This window comes from Mandrillus leucophaeus, unplaced genomic scaffold (genome assembly GCF_000951045.1).
Source record: "Mandrillus leucophaeus isolate KB7577 unplaced genomic scaffold, Mleu.le_1.0 Scaffold3, whole genome shotgun sequence".
Classification (NCBI taxonomy): domain Eukaryota; kingdom Metazoa; phylum Chordata; class Mammalia; order Primates; family Cercopithecidae; genus Mandrillus; species Mandrillus leucophaeus.
In genome coordinates, this window is record NW_012103142.1 from 8,635,964 (window position 1) to 8,657,933 (window position 21,970).

Sequence of the window (21,970 nt, forward strand, 5' to 3'; positions counted from 1 at the left end):
AACTGCCTTTTGACTTGTCCAGTTTTATCTCTTATTTCTCACTTTGTTTCTCCTCCCACTTGGACCCTTTGTCTGACTGTTTGAAATTAAGTTGTAGGTGAATCTTCCATTACCCACGTCCAGAACACACACACATAAGCACAGAACCTCACTAAACCCCCCCAAATATTTATTTTTCCATTTTTATCACCACAAATTTCTTAACAATGTAGAATTTAACTTTGTAATTAAAACAAAAACTCTCCCCTAGGAGGAATCTAATGACATAAGGATAACACCAAGTTAGGTGCACAAACGACAAAAAATGCCAAACTAACTGATCATCCTTCCTGAAATTTCTCTTAAAAAGCAGAGAAGTAGAACCAATGCTGCCACCTAGCGGCCAGCCAAACAAATCAGGAAGCATACTGGAGAAGAAGGTCATAGTCCCAACAATCTGGTTTCCCTGCCTATTATCAAGCCACCTACTCCTTACTTTTCTTCAAAAAAAACACAGCAACATATCCTAAGCAACCCCTCCTCCACAGTCATAGTCCAAATACTTGAATACAGCAACCAAAGTCTGTCTTGTTAAACACACTACTTCTCATGAAACTTTCCTCTGCCTATTTTACGGTAGGTTTGCCCAGTCCTATGGCCCAGTAGAGATGACACAGGAGAACACGGAAACATCCAAAACGTTCACTGGTTCAGAGTGTGTACACAGTAATTTTGATGTCTGTTGCCTCAAATACTTCCTCGATCATCGCAGATACATTTTCCCATTGCAGACGATCAAGACCACATCCAATCCTGAAAAAGACAAAATATCTCCATTGATGGTAATGAAAGTGTCTAGGAAACTGCTCCTTCTCTCTTTCAAGTTATATCCACTCAAAGCATAAAAACAAATAATCTAGTCTGACACCTTTATAGGCAACCACGGTAGGAGTTTGGAAGTCAGTTCTTGTTGTGAGTCATCTAAGACCATTCCTAGACAGCTCTGACATCCAAAAACTATCACTTCTCTTTGCCTAATAAAATACCACTTTCCAACTATTTCATGCTACATTTAGAAATGTATAACTGTCATGACATGGGAGACTCATTATCCCTCTATGACTACTGACTAAAATTGGCTGTGGAGGGATGGGGAAAGGTTGGTATTTTTAAAATGCACTTATGGTAACAGAATGTTAACGAAAATAAGGAGAAGAGGAATGAGGTACAGGAGCCGCAAAAAAAAAAAGTCAAGATGGAATGCTGGGAAATGGCAAAATGGTTGCAATCCAGGAGTAAGGTCTTTTCAACACCCTGGTGAGAATAAACTCAGTCATAAAACTCTACTACCTGGCACCTCCCAAGATGTTACTCTAGTGATCCTCAACAACCCTAGGGAAAAGAGACTTAAAATTGCTAATTTCATGTCAGAATGTGATAATTAAGTCCGTAAGGAATTGTGATAAAAAACATAGTTTCTGCCACATACACCATAAATATATCAAAGACCCGTGTAAACGGACATTGAGGCCACATTCAAAGTAATGTGGGGCTTGAGACAAAATTGCATGTATGCTCAGCATTGACTCAAATCTACCAGGGTGACAGGAAGAAAAGAGGTGAGGCCCATTGCCTGAAAAGAAAGTAAAGGGACTACTGAACGAACCCTCAATGTCATTCCCTTAAGTTCCCAATAGATAAGGTCTAAGAAGTTACATCAGGGGCAGATCCTCTGGCTGTTACCCATACTGACCAAAAGAAGCATGCAGTATAAAAGGGAATGATAATTTACAACTTTCTTGACACAAAGTAATAGGTTTGGGAGATGGGAAGTGGTCCAAGAGGGAAACCACCATTGCTCAGTCTTGATTCTTTAGCTCATATTGCTTCAGGAATAAAGGCCAAGCTTCAAGCAGAGGGTGCTGAGAATTCAACAAATGTGGCTGAATGACAACGGTCACTCTCGGCTAAGCAGGCTGAGGCAGATGTGTATTTCAAGGTAATTGTCCTGATTCATTCAACTCAAGCTAGAAAATGGCTGTGCCTTGGCCTAAGACCAGACAACTGGTTCACTGGTGGTTTTACAAAATTTTGACTGTTGTCCACCTTTAAATCTGTATTTTGGGTTAAGCTTTTGTTTGTCTTTGGGTAAGACAGTAAACCCTACCAATCAATTAAATCTCCATTTAGGGCCTGGATTTCCTTGCCTGGGCATGGAGAGGTCGGTGACTCCATTCTTCAGACAATGAGACTTCATTGCCTCTAAACTCTTCTGTAAGTTTTCATAAGTTGGCTTGTGCGAAGCCCTTTTCTTTGTAATCTGAACACAAAGAATTCAAACTTTCATCATCCCAAAATGATAGCCAAAGAAAAGTCATCACATTGCCCCAACATCCTGATAAATAAAAGAGTAAGCACATTTTTATGGGAGAGCCTCAAGAAAATCCACTAAATAGAGATGGAGAAACCCAGACTCTGCCACGTAGTAATCTTTCCTTTTCCTAGGAAACCCATGAGATTAGCTAGTGGTGCCTATTGTCAATATTTTTAAGCAAGGTAAGTGAAGTCTCTGTGCCACATCCAAGAGATAAGCTGCATATCTGTAACAGGGAAGAACGCATACCACCTGAAAATTCCCTGCTAAAAGCCTCTATTTATTTAGAAACTGTGCTTGCTTGCTTCTTGTCTCTCTATATAAAACAACAGAAAAAACTGGTAGGGTCCCAAAGTTAAAACACTGGAAGCCACATAAGCTTTAAGGACAGAATTCAAAGGGGCTAGGACATCTCCCCACTCAGTTTGCCATCCAGATCAGGCTTGTAGTGGGTTAGCTGTAAGTTACCCACCACCACCACTAAGGAAGTCACCCCCTTTCAGGAACCAAATGCCATCCTGGACTGTCGAAGAACCCCACATTCAGGCAGTAGTTAGGAGAGGAGCTAGGTATTATTTGGGACTGTACTTACTTTATTTTGTTTTTATTCACCCGCTTGCTAGCAGTGTGCTAGTTGACATGGAATAAGAGAAAAGCTCCTTTGGGAAATCTGTCTCTTGAGACATTATTGCTTTTACCTCACAATGCCTAGGAAATACAGTATGGCAGGCATTCCTAACTTTTCCAAGTCTTAGAACAGGCCTATGGTAAATGGCACAGGAATTTCCCACAAAGCTGGGATGCAGTCTCACATTTCTTTCTAACCCAGTGCTCCAAGTAGCCGCCATCACTGTACTGGAGTTGTCATAAGATGGAAGCTTTTTGACATCCTTAGTTGTCTAGAGTGGACCATCATGATCAACACAAATGTAGTACAGCCCATCTGTTTACAAATCCTCAAAATGTATTAAGTATTGGCCCTGAAAAAAAAAAAGGAATTGGCCCATCTTACCAAGTAATATATATATCGCCCATCTCTCTTCAGAACAGCCACTTCTCCAGATTTCTTTTCTAAGAAAAAGTTATTTAATAGTAGAAATGAAAAAGAAAACCAAACACTGATCTCTAAGATTTTAAAATCTTTACAGATCTGAGTTTACTTCAGAACTAGAAATAATTTTCACCACTGAAGAAGGGAATACGGAAGATCTAGTCTCCCATAAACACACTGCTTTTTATCAGCATTCCCAAATACTATATTCCTTAACTTACAGCTTTCTTACAATCATGTCTCCTCACAACCCACCTTTGATCCCACTAGTACTTTCAAATATAACCTCATTTGTCCACAAACTTTGTCTATTGCCTTGAAATTGTTTTATAATGTATAGTTTTTTACTTGCCAAATGTGTATTTACTCAATAATTATCTTTTTACATACAAAGAGCTGTGCAAGGCATTAACAGGAATATAGACACAGAAAAAAGGAATTATTACGGAGTTTTCAATCCAGAGACGGTATCATCATTACAAATAACTATAATACAAAGCAGTAAGAATTGCTTTTGTCTAAGGCTAAGAATTACTGTGGACAATGAGTCTGTTAAGCCTGGAATGGGGTCTGAGAGACTGTTTCAGAAGCTTTACATAGGATTCTAGTGCACATTTTTGGTTTAAAGTCACCCGTAGAAAGTGATGGGAGGGGTCTGTAAGGAAGAAGAGGTTTCTAAATTCCTCTTCGAAGAAAAAGCAGAATATTGGTAAGGAGGGGATCTTGAATGCCAACCTATAGACTAAGCATCTCAGTTATTTCAAGTTTCAGAGAAGTGCAGTAATATCGTCAAGAAAGTTTTATGATACAAGAGGAAGAGATTAAAAACATTCACAGGAGTTCAGGTTTGATAATTATAAAGGTCCAAACTAGAGGCTATTCTTGGGGAGGAAAATCTAAAAACATTTGGTTCTTAGGAATCCCCTCTTTACCCGCATGTTTTCTTTATTAAAGTGTAACAGATTAAAAGGTGCTCTAGCCAGGGCAAACCAGGTAAGTGCTTTCCAAAACTCACGTTGATTTAAAAGTTCTTGCACCCCTCCAAATTTCTTCTTGAAGAGGACAGCTATCCCAGCGCCCATGCGACAATCCTCACTGATACAGTGGGCTAAAGAGTCTGTTTTAGGGCATGCAAAAAGGTCTCCTTTCACATAAGTGATCTAAAAAAGGTGCAAAGGAAAAGACAAAGTTTTATTAGATACAGAAAAATACTAAGTTATTTTTCTGTATTTCGTGTCCCCCACGACTACCTCTCCCGGCACCCCTTCCTGCAATCTGATTTAAAGGCAAATCAATTACAGCATGTGTAAAAGGAAAGTAATGAATGATCCCTGCCTAGAATTTTGAGCCTTTCTTAAGTAAATCAGCTAGCGAGAAAAAGAGATAATTCAATCATTAATTTAATTAAAAAGTGCTTATGCTTTTGACCTCCATGATTACGAATTTCAGTTCACCAATAGGTTAATAGTTGTTACCTACTCTGCTTCCTTCTGGATCTTCATTAAGGCTGCTGGCCATGATACTGAGTCGCTATTTCCAGAATTTAAGTGTTTCTTCAGCTATGAGAAGGGAAAAGGAAGTAAAAATGCTTAGGCAGCCTTAGTATATAATATTCTGATTGCCCTGTACACTCGCTTAATAGGCTTTTTTCCCCAACGTTTATCGATGAATGTGAGTTTTTTTCGGTCCCAGGTACGTAATACAAAACTCTTCTGGGGCAAAAAAGAGGAAGAATGCTTAGCGACCCGCTCTCATTTCCCGCTTTTCTGGAGCGCCCCGCTCCGTCAGCGGAAGCAAAGCCCATCCCCAAGACACGCCTCCTCCTTTATCCAGGGCCACTCCCGAGCAACGCGGATTTAGGACGCTCCCCTTTTCTGTGCACGACGCAAAAGTAGTTCCCCAGTGGGTTTAGGTTAGGGAAAAAACAGAAGGGACTTGGCCATAGTCCCGGTAAGCCGCAACCACAGAGTGTACAAGGTACTGGCGTGCTGAGCCCCAGGTGTGGGGAAAGGAAGGCCGCCTCTCAAGGAACGTTCAGCCCCCTACTTTTATAGGGGGGTGCGTAGGAGAAGGAAAGAGTCTAGAGAAGCCTCCCATTCTCTGTCTCCTACCCTAGGGCGGGTCAGCGAGGACGCAGGGTCTGTCCTGGGGTCCTATGGGAGGATGGGGGGAGGCTCGCTCAAAGCCCCAACGTACCCAAGTCACCCTTCACCTGGAAAGGAGTCGGTTGTTTGGAGGTCCCCGCCCCGCGGGGAAGGGCTCCGGATCCGACCCTGGTAGGTGGGGAGCAGCGGACCAGCCCAAACGCTGAGCCAATCCCACCAAAGCCCTTAATTGCACGCGTCTAAGATGGCCGCCCCCGCCCGGTAGCGGGGCGGAAACGAGCCCCTCAAGCTTGCTAGCCGAGCCCACACTCTTTGGCGAAGGCCGCCGAACTTCCGGCAGTAAATTCCGTGGTGTCCCGCCGCCGCCCGCGCATGCGTAATGAAACTGCCCACCACGAGTCGGGAAAAGTGGCGCTTGCGCATTAGCCGCACGGGTGTGTCCTAGTGGCCACTTGGAAAGGGGTGGGCAGCTGGCAAAGGGGCTAGTTAGCGCCTGCGTAGTACTAAGCTCAAGGGAGCGTTTTGAGTTGAACGATCTGGCGCGTCTCGAAGGCGCCTGCGTATTCCTTCGACTGGCGGTGGTGTCAAATCGGGAAGGCGGGCGTGGCTGCAGGGAACGCCTGCGCGTTGCTCCTCCAAAGGGGTGGGGCGAGCGCAGAACTGGAGTTAGTGGGCGTGGTCTCAGAGGCGCCTGCGCGGAGGCGGTTGGAGGGAGGCCCGATTCCCCTTTGTTCGGGTTCGCCATTTTGCTAGGCAGCGGCAGTGGCGGCGGCGGCGGCGGCTGGAGCCTCTGATTGGGTTTCGGAGTCCGGTACTGGAGCCAATCAGCGCGGGCAGCGAACCGGGGGAGCGAGGCACGGTGAGTGTGAGGAGCCAATATCCAGCGGCCCAGAGCCGGCCCCAGCGCCCCGATTGGCGGGTCTCGCTGACCACTCAGGAGAGGCCCAGGCGCCCGTCGAGCCCGGGGAGTCGAGCTGAGCCTAGCCCAGCAGGGCGGCCAGCGGCCCCGGCCCGGGGCCTGCGAGCGCCTCGGGGCACTCCCGGCCGAGGCCTGCAGGGGCCGCCCCGCGCGGGGATGGCGCCCCGGGGAGCAGGCACCTCGGGGCTCCGACCCTCGCCGGGTGCCAGGATCAGTTGGGAATGCGTCCCCGTTTACCGACTCTTAGGCCCAGGTTCTCAGGCCCCAGGCCCAGGTTCTCAGGCCCCAGGCCCAGGGCCACGAATGGCCCTACACTAGGGGACACATGCGCGCCCTGGGCCTCGGCGATTTCCTCCTGGTCGTTCTGGCCGCAAACTTAAACCTGCCCTTGCTCTCTCTACTCTCCGGCCCTTGGGGCAGGAAGCCTCCCCCAGGCCCCCCGCTCCCCGCGAGCCGGGTCTGTCTATCTGCAGCCCCACTAGGTCGGGAGGGAGGCCTGGGGAGGGTGCGCGCCCTGGCCGCGGGGTCCCGAGTGCGGCTGGCAACGGGGCTGGCCCGCCCTCGCCTCGGAGCCCTACAGGCCCGCCCCTGCTGTCTTCCTGGTGGGGAGAGGGGGCCGTTAGTTCGCCCACTCCCCGTGCTCCGCTGCGCCCCTCCTCCCAGCCCGCTCCGCCCGGGTCTCCGGCCCGGCGCCGTTACCACCCCTTTTGGCTCGTCATTTCCTCTCTTCCCCGCCCCGTTCGCAGTGGCAGGACCGCACACCTCCGTCTTGGAGTCCAACCAAGCGGTCTCCCTTTCTTGTCGGGGCTGTAAGACTAGTCCATTCGGTGCCTGGAACCTCACTCTTAGAAGATTGATACCCTTGCGCATTCTTTTTCCCGGAGGCTGCACAACTTGCTGTTCATATTACTAATCTTATCCACTGCTCATTTTGTGAAATCTCCCTCCGTTGGAAATGTAGTACAGTTTCGGGTTTTTTTTTTTTTCCTTTGTTTTTGCTTTCGCCTTTCTGTGTTACTTTGTATCAGGCTTGACCCAATCCACTCATCTCTTGGTTTATGTTTTTCTGATACACTTTCTAATGCTGTGTTAACGTTTTCTCAGCAGATGTTTAGAAGCTTTAACAGTGTAGTGGGGTTTTCCTTAGGGTGAGAGGTTGCTGTTGGCAACCAATTATCCAGCAGTATATGCCAGGTATAATCCATGTGTTGGGGAGCGAGTCCGTAGAGGTCAATAAGAACTGTGCCCACCTGATGGAAATTGACAGGTGAACAGGTAGTTAATACCTAACGGTTAGGGCTATAAAGGAGCCAAGTTCAGTGCTGTGAAGTATCGATGCGTGAGCTAGCCTCCGTGAAAGGCTTATCACCGCCGCACTTTTGACTGGCCTTGAGGAATGATGGTAATTCTTCCACAAGAAAGATGGAAGAGCATTGCTTGAAGAGAAGAAAAGCATGTGCGGAGGAATCAAATTACACTGAGGCAGGAAGATGGGATAGGGAAGTGGGCAGTAGTAGTGATAGTTTAGGGGGGAAAGGTCCAGTTGGTAAAATACTTGTATATCTTGCTAAGGAATATTTTGGAAACAGTTACTATTTTGTATGGAGGTTCAAGTAGAAGGAATCTAGAGCTATATTTTTTTCATAAGATTGAAAAAACAAGTTTCTGACTTGTTTTATGGGTTCTGCCCCGTGATAGTGGCTGAGTTCTTTGGGGAAGAGGAGAAGACTTTTGTCCTAGGACTCTGAAAATTATTTTTACTCATGTGAATCATCTAGTGCATTCGCTGGCACATAGAGGTCTTCAGTATCTGGTGCCCATTTCTAAATTCACATTTAATGCTATACAACTGGTAGGTTTCAGAAAACTCCAGTATTCCAGTGCTCTTTCATTACTGAAGCTTCGGGGACAAGTTTTATTTTCACTTTTTAGGATGAGTTTTTCATTGTTGCTTAAATCATTTTCTTAATTCATTTGATTGTCACATTATCGCATTAGCAGAAGAGATGATAGGGCTTAAATAGTCTAAAAAGCATGTATATTTGCCTTTGGAAATTTTGTTAATTTGTTTTTGGATACAGGGCTTTCCTCTATCATCCAGGCTGGAATACAGTGGCGCAGTCATAGCTCACTGTAACCTGGAACTCCTGGGCTCAAGCCATCCTCCCATCTTAGTCTCCCAAAACTTTGGGATTACAGGCATGAGCTACTGCGTCCTGGCCTGAAATAGATGTTTTAACCTTAGTATTTAAACATAGGTATGTTCTGGTCACTTCAAAATCACTAAATACTTTTGCTTGGCATCTTTCTAAAAGGCATTCTAATCTGGTAACTTTTTTGCTAAGTACCTTTCAAGCTTCCACCAGTATGCAGAAGAATTTCTTTGTCTGACATTTCTAGAGACAGTAGTGTGGCCCCAAGCTTTTCTTCCCGTTTAGTCTGCTACTCACATGCTGAAATGTTTCTGTTCTTGTTTTTATGCTCTCTTGATTTGTAGTACTTCACCTTCCTCCACATCATCACATAGCTAAATCTTTCTTACACTTAAGACCAGTTCATCCTGCAGGCCTCTGACAGCAAAGAAAAAAAAAAGTTCAAATAGTACCTTTTCTTTTAAGCCTTGTTGATTTATCCCCAGCTGGAACAAATCTCTGTCCTCCAAATTCCCATATCACTTTATCTCTTAGGATTCCAGTATAGGTTTTTACTCCATTACTAAACTTAAAGACTCTTTGAAGTTAGACTCTTCATCAGAGATTTCTTTTTATTTTTAAAACCTTCAGAACAGCGTCTGGCACATGGTATATAGTTAGTGGAGAGAAGTGCATTAGAAAGCTCCAATCCAGAAATCTGTAGGATGATAGGGAAGCTGGACAGCCCTTTGTTGTAGTCTAGTCTTTCATCCAACATGTATCAGGACCCACTTATTGAGTTGTGAAAGAAATTCAGTGAGCCAATGCTGGGGATTTTAAAATAATAGAATATAAAATGTCTGCTAGGCATGACGATGGCTCACGCCTGTAATCCCAGCACTTTGGGAGGCCAAGAGGGGGAATCCTTTGAGCTGAGGAGTCTGAGACCAGCCTGGGTGACATAGGGAGACCCCCTCTCTTAAAAGAAAAAAAAAAAAGAATAGAAAATATCGAAGTGCATCTTGTGTTGTATAAGGGTAAATACTTGAAACTTTCGTTTCAGTTACGTTTTATGCTTTATGTGTGCACTGAGTTGTGATAATGAAGTGTGTTTCTTACTAAGGGTTGTGATCAAAAAAGTTAAAAAGCTACTGTTCTAGGCTTTGCCTGGTAGTGATTATCAGCTGTGGTTATCCTAGGTCTTTTCATATGCTTACACTAGTTGAGTTTCTGAAGGTTTTAGCTTTGGAGTGTGTGTAGGTCCACATAGAATGGGTTCCTAGTGAGTAGTTGTTTAAATTTCAGCTTTTGCACCTTGGAATAGTGGGGCAAAGAGAATTACACTGAGAAGAGAACGCACTAGGAAGATAATTTTCATGCTAGCCAGAATAAACACTCTTATTATTTGTTTCTCTCTCTTTGAGGAAAAACCATTCAAAACTTTGTGTTAAGAGCAAGAGCTAGACAGACTAAATCTGGCTAACTTAAGTTTGTCATAATCTTGGGCAAAGAGGTACTTTGGGAAAGACTATTGAATTGTATTGCAATCTTGCTAACTGAATCTCACAGTTGTAGGAACATATGACTTTACTGAAGCCAGTTGCTTATAGCATTAACCGTTAATAGTATCAATATGATGATACAGACTAAATCACTGTCATTAATGTGAGAGAGAATTGCTGCCAGATTTGAAGCTGCTCTTCAAATCTTTATACTCTTCAAAGTATAGATTTAAATATTGCTAAATTGGTTCATTTGTATTACCAGGATAAACTAGTTAAGAAGAAAATATGTTACATCTATTAGTCATTATCATGTGCTTCAAGTTATATTTTAGTCTTGTAAAGATGTAAACTTCTGGATATTAGTCAAAGAAAAAATCTCATGTAAGAAGGAAATTTGGAGTTGGGAAGGTGTTGAAACTTAAAAGACATTTCTTTCATGATCCTTATTTTTAAAATAAATGTATTGAGACATAGTTTAGATACAAAGTGTAATAATTTTAAGTGTGCATTTTGATGAGTTTTGACAAATTTGTACACCTGTGCAACCACTACCACAATGAAGATATAAAACATTTTCATCATCCTACAATATTCCTAAGGCTCCATGCCAGTCAACCTCCCTCTTTCCTGTCTCCCTGTATTCTCCACTCCCAAGGAACCACTGATCTATTTTCTGTCTCTAGATTACTGATGTCTTTTGGAGATTTTATATAAATGGAATCATATATATTCTTTTACATCATAACCTTAATTTCATTAGTTTACAGACATAAATGTATTGTGTATTAGAGACAAGATAGAATTCAGGGAAGGCTGTTAGTGTCCCTAACAGATTCACAGTCTGGCTGAAAACCTGATTTTCTGTTCTATACCCAGAATCTCTGAGGAGCAGACTTAGTCAACCAATTCCAAAGAGACTGGTGTAAAAATCAGAAAACCAGTTGTTCATGTTGCTGATTATATTTGCTCCCTGTTGGCCAATCTATATGTAAATCCAAATTATAGTTAGATATTTACCTAGTGAGCATTCCCTTAGATCAAGGGCAGTGCTTTGGAGAACCATATGGCCGCAAGTCCTCTCGCTGTGATGACATAGCCTATTTATGGCTCATAGATTCTTATATTGTATCCATTTTGATTATGAGTAATGGGGTTGATTAATTTTTATTTTGATTAAATTTTGTTACATTTTTCCCAACATTCCAACATTCATTTGGGAAATAAGAATTTCCCAAAATTCTTATTTTGGAAATAAGAATTTCCCAAAATTCTTATTTTGAAAATAAGAATTTTCAAGTATGCAGTGAAATCAAAGAAATTTGAAAATAAACACCTGTATACTTGCCAGTTAGGGTCTATTATTAACATCTTACTATAATTGCCTTACCAGATATTTCTCCACCCATTCATCCATTTTTTTGATGCATTTCAAAGTAAATTTTAGATATCAATACACTTCTTTCTAAATAGCTGGACATATACTTGCACATATTTTGATTTCTTCTTTCAGACTGTCTTGAGACACCTTGCAAATGATGAATTCCACCAGCATGTGTGGACTTATGGAGAGTGGTACTCTGCTTTGCCACTATAATGAGCAGCTCAGTTAGGCCACGTCATTTTATTATTCAGATGTTGGAATTTATGAGGGCCTACTGAAAAATCGGAAAGACCTATCTACATTTTTGTTTATATATCTGTCCTCCCTCCCATATTTCCAGGATGAGTTACCCATTGCTAATTTATATCATTTTAATTGTTTAATGAAGTCTTTAATAAGCTTCTCAGATATCATTCAGTTTATCTAATTGTATCCTTATTTTTGAAAGCGGATCTTCAACTCTATGAGAAGGGTAAATTTTGGCTACCATATGTAGTGGACCTGAGTAACTTATTTGGTGGGAAGCAATTATGTGTTACAACTTTAAAGAACCTTTATTCTCTAAAGTATATGTGCAAACCTGAAAATCAGCGTTACGTAGGCCTTGTATCAAAGTGATGTTGCAGCTTAATAAGTATCTCTAAGGTGCAGGTAGTGCTCTGACAGTATTGAAAGGTAAGGTTGTCAATAAGAAATGACTGAAAGCATTTTAGAAACGTGAAAATAGTACTATGTTATGATTGTGCCATATAATCCTAGTTAAAAATGATACTGAATATAAGCATTTCCTATTCTTTTATCCTGTTTTCTTGCAAATAAAGTACAGTGATAAATTATCCAGGTTAATTGTCTGGTAAGGCCTTGATTGACAATCTCACTTTAGTTTCTTTCCCCACCTTTCTAATAGGAGTGTACCTCACAGCCTTCTAGGATCTCCACAGCGGACAGGAATCTCACTTGGCGGGACCATGGAGCAGTATACAGCAAACAGCAATAGTTCGACAGAGCAGATTGTTGTCCAGGCAGGACAGATTCAGCAGCAGGTATGGAAGTAAAACGGCTTTAAACATCACAGCAATGAAACTGATAACAGCACCACTCAATTGGTTGGTCTATTTCCCTGGGGAATTATTTGAAAGGTACCAGATCTTGTGAAATATTGGTTCTGATGGCTTGTGCTGAAATGCCATGTCTAGCCCATGACCACTTAGAATCTACTCTTCATGGGTGCCTAGTTATAGTAAATTGCCTCTTTTATCTCATTATAAGTAAAAACATCTAGTCTGGTTTTCAGATGGAAATTTGGACTTTTAAATTTTTCTGGATTCTATTTGGTCTTTTTCTCTTCTTGTTTGAGCTAACTTGTGATTTAGTAAGGCTTTGGCCACAACAGACAAACCAATATAGCTTCCAAGAAATCTTCTGTTCTTTGATTTGGTCTGCCACATTTTTTATTCAGAAAAGCTCTGGTTTAACATTAGGATAATACTTAGACAGTCGTTCTTATGGATAAGCACATATTAGAAAGGAATTCCCTGCTGCTGGTTTATTCCTAATTAATAGATTGCTTTCTTGAATTTATACACAGGTTAAATTTTCTGATGCTTTATGCTTGGGTTTATTATAGTAAAATTTCACTTTTTTCCCACCCCTAGAAGAAATTTATTATGCTTCTATTTGACCTTAGGCCAAGATTGATATTTTGGAAATACTTTGTTTTCAAAATGGAATTTAGCTAATATAGAAAGGTAGTAGGGAAAGCAAAGGAAGTATTGATGATGAGTTGTTCCCATCTAATGATCAAAGGAAGGAGCTACTCTTAATTAAAAGACAAACCCCCTTGATAGCTTTCCCTCCCATACAGCTGCTGTGGCCCTGGCAGCTTCCTTTAACTGTCTTTTTAGAGAAAGGGATTCCACAAAGGGCCCTCCATTCAGACCAGTACTCCGGAGGGTGGGTTTTTATTCTTTCAGAATTTGCCATTAGTGGATGTAAAAATAAGGTTGAATCATTGAAATGGCTCTTAAAGCAGTCCAGTTGGGTAGAAATAATCTTAGTTTTGAAGCTGGGCATGGTGCTGCATGCCTGTAATCCCAGCTATTCTGGAGGCTGAGACAGGAAGGTTGGCTTAAGCCCAGGAATTCAAGACCAGCCTGGGCAAAACAGCAAGACCCCATCTCGAAATAAGTAAATAAATAAAGTTTAAAAAAAAAAAAAGAACCTTAGTTTTGGGACATAAGAGCATTGACGTCATGAAGATGATTTCGGTTCACAGTGATTACTTCTCCTTTCTTTGTGACTGCATTTAAGCCCAGAATTTTTTTTATGGTAGTTTCAGGGCTATTAAAACCTAGTCATTTTTTCTTGTGAACTCATTTGAGGAGATAAAAAGAGCACTAAATAATTGTGTAAGTAGAAGTATCAGATTCCTGTTTCTGGAGGGAAAGATTGCATTACAAATCTTTGTGTTAATGATGACAACTGTTTTGAGTTTTTGAGTCACATTTTGAGGTCCACTCTAGAGACAAAGGGCTAATATCTTTAATGCTACTACCTTCAACAAAACAGCTTCAGTATAGGGAGTCTGTACATTTTGAAAGTCCTTCAGGCTTCCCTCCCTCTCCTCCAAGAGGTAAGGTGATCTCATGTCTTGAACTACACATTTCCTTCCTGACATATTTCAAGCTCTTCCTGTTCCTGTTCTCAGCAGCAGGGTGGTGTCACTGCTGTGCAGTTGCAGACTGAGGCCCAGGTGGCATCCGCCTCAGGCCAGCAAGTCCAGACCCTCCAGGTAGTGGTACCCTCTCTGATTCTCTGTGAGCACTGCATGAACTTCTCCTCTCCTCATGTCTGGTGCTGTTTGTGTTAGGATCTCCAGTAGGAATGGCAAAGTCAGTTGCATGTCTTTGATGCTGCTAACTTGTCTTTGAGGCTTATAAGATGCCAGTTTCCTAATGTTTTGTGCCAAGTCATACAGAGACCCCATATCAACTTTCTGAGAATTGGATTTGACTAGCATGTTTCTTTGAGAACGCCTGGAAAAGAAATGATGTAAGTGACAGGAAGAAATTCTTATAAGTGACATTAGAATTTATTCAGGGCTCAAACTCTGATCCAATTAATTGCATGGTAAAAATTTTGTGTATTTGCGTTATAATGGAGAAGGAAATATATACATATATAGACACACATAAGCTAGGCTAGGCTGTGCTTTATTTTTATTCAAGGGGCAACTCAACTGAAAAATAATCATTACACTTGGCAAGGTTTATCTAAGCACTGAATCTTGTTAATCTCTTGTTAACTGCTATTGTTTCCACTACCTTTCCTGGGGAAATAGTGACCTGTCTTATTACTAGATCTACAAAGATTACCCCAGATACCTCTTGGTTAGGCAGAAGCAGGATATGCTTTCTGTAAGTCTTAGGTATTAAAGCCACTGTGATAATTCTTGGTTAATCAATACAGTTCTTTAGCATTGTGTATGGCTAAGTTAAGTATCCTAAATTGGGTTCTAATTTGACCAGTTCCTATAAGAAACAGGAGTAGGAGCACTAGTCTACTCTGTATCTGTAGGTTACTTTTATTAAAATGACTGTATTTTTGAAAAATTGGCAAGATTTGGGTACCCTACTTTTTCCCTCCATTGAATTGGAAATGATTCAAAGTAGAATCTAGAATGTAGAACTGGCATCTCACTTTATTGCTAGTGCTGCTAAACATCCTGCAGATAACTACCTCTTATTGTTATCACTGCACTTTATCCTTTCAGTCCCACCCCTACCCCTGCCACCAATAGTGTTTGGTAATGATATACAACCAACTTTGAAAATAAATTAAGCTGAAAGAAACTGAGCTTGTAGGCACTCCAAAACTGTGTTCAAATCTCACAGTCCAACAGCTTGTTAATGTTTTTCATGCTTGCTTCATCTTACTCATATATAAAACAGTATTTTGGATTGTCATTAACCCCTTGTGGAATAGGAATGTAACATGCTCTTAACTGTATGGCTTCTTGTTTGATGCATGTGTCTTTGTAACATTTTTCTGTTGTAAATACAGTGAGCTCTTTGGAGTCTCAAATCATTTATCATGTGCACGAATAGCACATCAGTTGGAGAGGAAATTAAGATGATGAATAGATAGAAAATTATTAATAGTTGTATCTTAAAACTTGTGTTTCCTACTTACATAGATTTTATTTAAAATAAGTGGAAACAATATGGAAATAATAGAAACCTTTCCTCTAGGGATCTGATTATTTTGGGAGAATTTTAAATAGTTATTTTGGTTATTCATGCTGCATGTATTCTGAGAAATCTCTCTTGATACAGAATATGCAAGCATTTGATGTAGCAAAGGGAATGGGGAAATAAGGGAAGGAGATAGCATGAGAGAGTCAGGCTGTAAAGTCCTTAAAAAAGTAAAGTAAAGGCTCTCATTGGACAGTTTAACAAAACTTAGGATTTCAGCATTCCTGGTGATTTTAATACATTAGTGGCGGTGGCGGTGGTGGTGGTGATTGTAGGAGAACCTCACTATCTAACCTACTCATCTAGGACAGAATGATCTTTTAACTAATTGCTGTCACTTGCACATACATTAAGTGTGAATATTTCAGCCATGAATATTCTGTTCTAAGTAATTTCTGTCAAAGATAGAGTCTGAAAATGAAAGTTTTGGACTATTCCATGGATCATTCCAGTTTACTTCTAAAGCACTTTTAAAGCACTTCCAGAAAGCATTCTATTAGGTATTTTTGTACTGGGACTTAAGATGTGACAGAGCACTTGTAGTGACCTGGCTTCTACAGTAGTCTGTTTACTCATAGGAGGTTGAAATTTGTACACTTGACTGCTCTGTGTAATTTCAATATTTGTTGTTGCTTCTGATAAAGCTAAAATAACCATGTGGATATCATAGAGGCCAGTGTGAGGAATTCCACCATGGAGACTGCAAACTGACCAGAAAGTATTTTTAAGAAATCTTTAGTAGTGAGCTCTTTAAACAACACACATATCTAGAATTCACAGAGTAAAATGAGCAGGGTAAAGGTATACATTTGATATTTCATTTTAGCTTGAGAGACTATAGGGAGAAAAGGGTCATCCTCTACATGAGCTTCCAGAGCTGCTTGCTATCCAGCCTCCTGGAGTCATTGCTGGGTACAGTTTTATTTACCTTCTTCACTTTATTTAGAATTTGTACTCAACCACCATCACCACCATCACCTTTCCCTCTCATTGCCTCCTCTCCAGCCTTCACAGAGACCATCCCTGGATTGATTTAAACAGGCAACTAACCTTGCCATTATGATTAAATGTTTGTCATGGATTTAGCCCGTGTTTGGTGACAAATGCCTTATATCTACTGAGACTTCTCAAAGACTCTGGATATTCTCCATTATGTCTGACCTTAAAGTATTGAGCTTGGCATTTAGTAACAGGTATCATAGATATTTAAAGATAACTTGAGGACTTAAGACATATATTTTCTTAGTCTTTTCTACCTTTTCCTTTTCTAGCAAGACAGCAGAATAGTTCCAGTGATTGTCTTTTGGTAAAAACCATTTTGTGTCTTATGTTATTTCATTGTTCTTATTTTATTTCATTCTAGGTCCAAGGGCAGCCATTAATGGTGCAGGTCAGTGGAGGCCAGCTAATCACATCAACTGGCCAACCCATCATGGTCCAGGCTGTCCCTGGTGGGCAAGGTCAAACCATCATGCAAGTACCTGTTTCTGGAACACAGGGTTTGCAGCAGGTGAGTAGTATTTAAAAATGTTGAGCAGTATATCAGAGGAGAGGTTTCAAAGAATAGATTATTACAAACTGATAATTGATAATGCATTTAACTGCTTTCTAACCCACATTTTGCATTCAGTTGATTTTCTGCCTTTATAGTACCAGTGATATAAACTAGAACTATGCAGAAATTGGACAGCTCCAGTAAAGACCAAGATATTAGACATGATCTTGAATTGCTGTAAAGTATATAAAGAGGTTAGAATCTAGTTTATAGTATATTTTATTTTAAAAGAAACAAAAATGAATATTTAGAAAGTTAGAAAAATAACAAAATGAGCAAAAAGTGGGTCCAAATTTATTAAGTAGAAAACTGACGTATAGAAAGGATATATAAAATCTAGATTATTTAAGCAGACCACTAAAACAGGTAAATCCAGTTGAAAGACTGATTGAGAAACAGAAAACAAAAGTAAGCAAAGATGTAGAAGAGATTAAAGGAAGACCAGGCACGGTGGCTCACGCCTGTAATCCCAGCATTTGGGGAGGCTGAGACAGGTGGATCACTTGAGGCCAGGAGTTCAAGACCAGCCTGGCCAACATGACAAAACCCCATCTCTACTAAAAATACAAAAATTACCTGGGCGTGGTGGCAGGCGCCTGTAATCCCAGCTACTTGGGGGGTTTGGGCATGAGATCTCTTGAACCCGGGAAGCGGAGGTTGCAGTAAGCCAAGATTGTGCCACTGCACTCCAGGCTGGGCACCACAGCAAGACTCTGTCTCAAAAAAAAAAAAAAAAAAGAAAAGAAAAAAAGAAGAGATTAACAGAAATATGTAGAAATGTTACATACAATTCTGGTATCAAATTTTTAAATTAGATATTTCTCATCAAGATGGCAAAAAAAAAAAAACAAAAAAATCATTATATCCACTGCTAGGATGGATGTGGAGAAAAAGAATTATCATTATTTTTGGTAATTTCAAACTGTGGAGTTATTTTGGAAAGGCACCTCACTATCTGTTAAATACAACGAACATTTGAGCTAGCAGTCCCACTTCTGAGAATCTGTCCTATAGGAAGAAAAGCATCAATAGTAGGGAGAAATTATAAAGACACTTTTCATAGCATTGTACTAGCAAAAAATAAAATTGTAATCTGAGTGTCCATTAATAAGAATAAGAAAATGGTTGGAATAAATCATAATATATTCACATGGAATATTGCATCATCGTTAAAAGAAATGAACTGTTGACTTGGGGTGGGTTAATACTGAAATATTTTTAGTGAAAATAATTTGCAGAGAAATAGTGTGTGATCTCATCTTTGTAATTCATGACCAACCCCTCATGAGTATATGTTTATAGTCATGTAAAAGGGAGTATGAGAGAACTATTAGTTATTCTATCTAAATCTTTGTATTGTTTCAACAGTTACAGCAGTCATATTAATGTCTTAGTTTTCTGAAGGAATTTTAAGTTGAAAAAAGCAGCCATGATCACACTGCTCACAAATCAAACTTGTACTTTTTGTGTATTCTCTTGTGTTTTCATGCATAATTTTTGGGCATAACTGTACCATGCATGTGGGGTTGTGTTTTCGTTGTTGTTGTTGTTTTTTAATCCTTTCATAATGTTCAGTCACCTTGATGAATCAGAATTTCTAATTTATAAAATATAGTCAGGGATTTTGGTTTTCATTTGCTTTTGTAGTTAAACATATTTGGGCACAATAGTTTTATTTTTCAACTGAATTCTCAGGATAATTTCTTTGGATTGGGGATTGCTTGGGTAAACAGTAAGGGCATATTTGAGCCCATTGGCGTATTTTTGCCTAGACAGAATTGTACTTGGGATTAAAAATAGTTTTCACATTTCTCCTTACATAAATATATAAGGCTTTAAATATCTTTTCAACATGTGCTTTCCTCAATTCCCTATTGCTATATCCTTTCTGTTCTTCTCTCTTTGCTTCCTCTCCAGCCCCGCTTGCTGCGCCTTCTCCACTGTTGAGTAGAGACAGCGTGGTATTGTTAGGATCAGTATACTGTGAGTGTAGTGATCCAGCTTTCATTACCAGGTCTGCCATTAAATAAGCATTCTGATATTGGCCAAGTTATTTAATTGTTGGTTTGCTCATCTAAAAATAAAATTTATATGAGATGATATCTAAAGTTCATTCTAGCTCTAAATTCTGTGATTTTTATGGGGTTTTATTTTGCTATAAGGAACCTTCAGAGAGTTATTTCCCTGCTTCCAATAAGGCTATAACTAACCAAGCTGAAAAAAATATATTCTGTTACATAAGTAAAGCTCTCTAGGTGAGATTCCATAGCCTCCCTTATAATGCTTAAGGCTTTACTCCCCTTTGTATAGGAGTTTTTTTTTGTTTTTTGTTTTCCCTCATTAGTGTTCTTTGCGTAGCCATTTTTTAAAGAAGGATACTTCTTAACCTTTTTTGAATTGTATTCTCTATTTTAGAATCCTAGTAAAGCTTGCACCCTCTAAGAAAAAGTACAGATGTCCAGTCTCATGAAAAATTCTGCATATAATTTTAGATTAAAATCCTTGGCCTGAGAAAGACACTGGAACCAGAGAGAGCCAAGAAATAGATAGAAGAATATTGGAAGTTGGCATATAATAAAAGTGTTGTAAACATATCAGTGAAGAAATGGCTGAAGAATGATACAGAAAAGAAATTGATTTCTACTTCATACTGTATTTTAAAAAATATTTGCTAGGTGGATTAAAGATCTAATTGTAGAAAAGTAAACTTGGAAAATTCAAAAGAAAATTATAAGAGAATTTTTATGCTACAGAGAAGGATTTTTTAAAAACAAATTGACTATTTTAAAACATAATATGCATTGAAATACATCAAATAAAAGTAAACAAGGTGAAAACTTGGAAAATATATTTTTAATACATATAACTGAGTTTGTATTCAGAATATGTATAAATAACTTTTATGTATTTATACAAAAATAGAAAAATGGGCAAAGAATATAAATAGATAGAGGAAATCCTAATAGCCAATATAAACTTAGAAATGAAGTTGGTTCACATAACCAGATACATTTGTTTACTTATTTATTTGCCAATACTTTCTAAATGCCAATTAGCTAAGTATTTGGAAAAAATAATTAAGAAAACCTAGGCAATCTATCCCCTAACAAAGTAGGATCCATGAATGTCTCTAAGACGTGGAACCCATTGACCTGTTTTTTTCACCTTCCTTCCATCAGTAGTCCTTTTTCCTATCAGCTGGTAGACTTTGTGATAACTTAAGATTCTAGACATGTTCTTCTTTCCAGACCAAGGTGGTCCCAAGTTGAAATTGTGGATGGAAAGTGACCTGGCTATAAAAATCTAGCTTTCTGAAAGTATCCTCCTTCCAAACTGCCATCTCTGTTGAAGCAATGCTCAAATAAAAAAAGTTTGTTGATGGAATTAATGGTCAAAGAGGTAAAGAAAAGGTTACTTAGTAGTAGCCATGCATTCCGGCTTTTAAGTTTAGGAGGTATTCTTGAATATAAAATACTAGAAATTTTGAGCTCTGGGGCTCTCCTCACTGCTTTCTCTTTTGTGCTTAAAAAAAAAAAATGTATCCACTAGTTATATGAAAACAGGATTTTGTACACCCAACATTTAAAGGGTTGTACTGCAGTTTTTTAGTTCCAAATTTTAGAGAAATATTTTTCAAGATTCTTGTCTGGTTTTTGATAATACTCCTAATAAAGTGGCTATAGCCATTAAAAAAAGAAAGAAGATAGATTTGGATAGCACATGATCCCTTGCTTTCCATAATTGCTTTCTAAGGTTTAGCTAGCCAATCCTAGGACCAAATAGGAGATACAAATTAAATCAACAAAAATTTGACAAACATTAATGACAGTAGTAAGTATTGGTGAGGTTATTGGAAACTAATAGGAGGAATATAATGTGTCACACTGCCTTAATTATCTATTACTGTATAACAAATTATCCTAGAAGTTAGCAGCTTAAAGCAACAAACATTTGGCGAGGCAGGTGGATCACGAGATCCGGAGATCGAGACCATCCTGGCTAACACGGTGAAACCCCGTCTCTACTAAAAATACAAAAAAAAAAAAAAAAAAAAAATATTAGCCAGCCATGGTGGCGGGCGCCTGTAGTCCCAGCTACTTGGAAGGCTGAGGCAGGAGAATGGCATGAACCTGGGAGGCGGAGCTTGCAGTGAGCCGAGATCACACCACTGCACTCCAGCCTGGGCAACAGAGCGATGCCCCGTCTCAAAAAAAAAAAGAAAAGTTTATTTGATAGTTTCTGTGAGTTAGGAATCCTGACACAGCTTTGTTGGATTCTTTCAAGGTCCTCTCAAGCCCCTTATCAAGGTGTTGTCCTGGGCTGTAGTCGTCACATTTGACTAGGGTAGAATACATTTTGGGTTTTTTCTTTGTTTGTTTTTTTTGAGACAGGTACTCGCTCTGTTGCCCAGGCTGGAGTGCAGTGGTGCAGATCTTGACTCACTGCAACCTCTGCCTCCCAGGCTCAAATGATCCTGCCACCTCAGTTCCCCAAGTAGCTGGGACCACGGGCATGTCCTAGCATGCCTGGATAATTTTTGTATTTTTCAGTAGATACAGGGTTTTGCCATATTGCCCAGGCTGGTCTTGAACTCCTGACCTAATCTGTTCGCCTCAGCCTCCTAAAGTGCTGGGATTATGGGCATGAGCCATTGTGCCTGGCTGTCACCATTTTTAATATATATATTATTTCCTCTGTAAAAAAGTACTTCATGGC

General features: G+C 40.1%; 2 protein-coding genes across 7 annotated transcripts in view; one reads left to right on the top strand and one right to left on the bottom strand.

Moving 5' to 3' along the window:
- Positions 1–147: 147 nt before the first annotated feature.
- OARD1 (O-acyl-ADP-ribose deacylase 1) lies at positions 148–5,873 on the bottom strand. Of its 3 annotated transcripts, none has more exons than XM_011986655.1 (6): positions 5,601–5,873; positions 4,884–4,963; positions 4,420–4,564; positions 3,366–3,424; positions 2,187–2,299; positions 148–792 (listed from the first exon to the last, which is right to left on the bottom strand). In XM_011986655.1, the coding sequence occupies exons 2-6, from the start codon at positions 4,920–4,922 to the stop codon at positions 690–692; spliced, it is 459 nt and encodes a 152-aa protein (XP_011842045.1). In that variant the 5' UTR covers positions 4,923–4,963; positions 5,601–5,873; the 3' UTR covers positions 148–689. The 3 variants fall into 3 exon arrangements, with proteins under 3 accessions (XP_011842045.1, XP_011842046.1, XP_011842047.1); XM_011986656.1 differs by having other exon boundaries at positions 5,516–5,820; XM_011986657.1 differs by having other exon boundaries at positions 5,617–5,813.
- Positions 5,874–6,251: 378 nt separating this feature from the next.
- NFYA (nuclear transcription factor Y, alpha) overlaps positions 6,252–21,970 on the top strand; it is a 29,262-nt gene continuing 13,543 nt past the window's right edge. Inside the window, exons 1-4 of one of the 4 annotated variants that reach the window (XM_011986658.1) lie at positions 6,252–6,368; positions 12,354–12,489; positions 14,154–14,240; positions 17,063–17,209. In XM_011986658.1, the coding sequence (XP_011842048.1) occupies positions 12,415–12,489; positions 14,154–14,240; positions 17,063–17,209 (309 nt within the window). In that variant the 5' untranslated portion in view covers positions 6,252–6,368; positions 12,354–12,414. Of the gene's footprint in view, positions 6,369–6,474; positions 6,886–12,353; positions 12,490–14,153; positions 14,241–17,062; positions 17,210–21,970 lie in introns of those variants that run through there. The other 3 variants (XM_011986659.1, XM_011986660.1, XM_011986661.1) reach the window with 3 other exon arrangements.

Bases quoted from the DNA above. Each gene is read 5' to 3' on its own strand.
- OARD1 (XM_011986655.1), bottom strand. From the start codon at position 4,922: ATGGCCAGCAGCCTTAATGAAGATCCAGAAGGAAGCAGA. The intron at 4,565-4,883 runs GTAGGTAACAAC...CACCTTTTTTAG, and splicing joins AAGATCCAGAAGGAAGCAGA to ATCACTTATGTGAAAGGAGA. The intron at 793-2,186 runs GCAAGGAAATCC...TGTCTTTTTCAG, and splicing joins ACCGACCTCTCCATGCCCAG to GATTGGATGTGGTCTTGATC.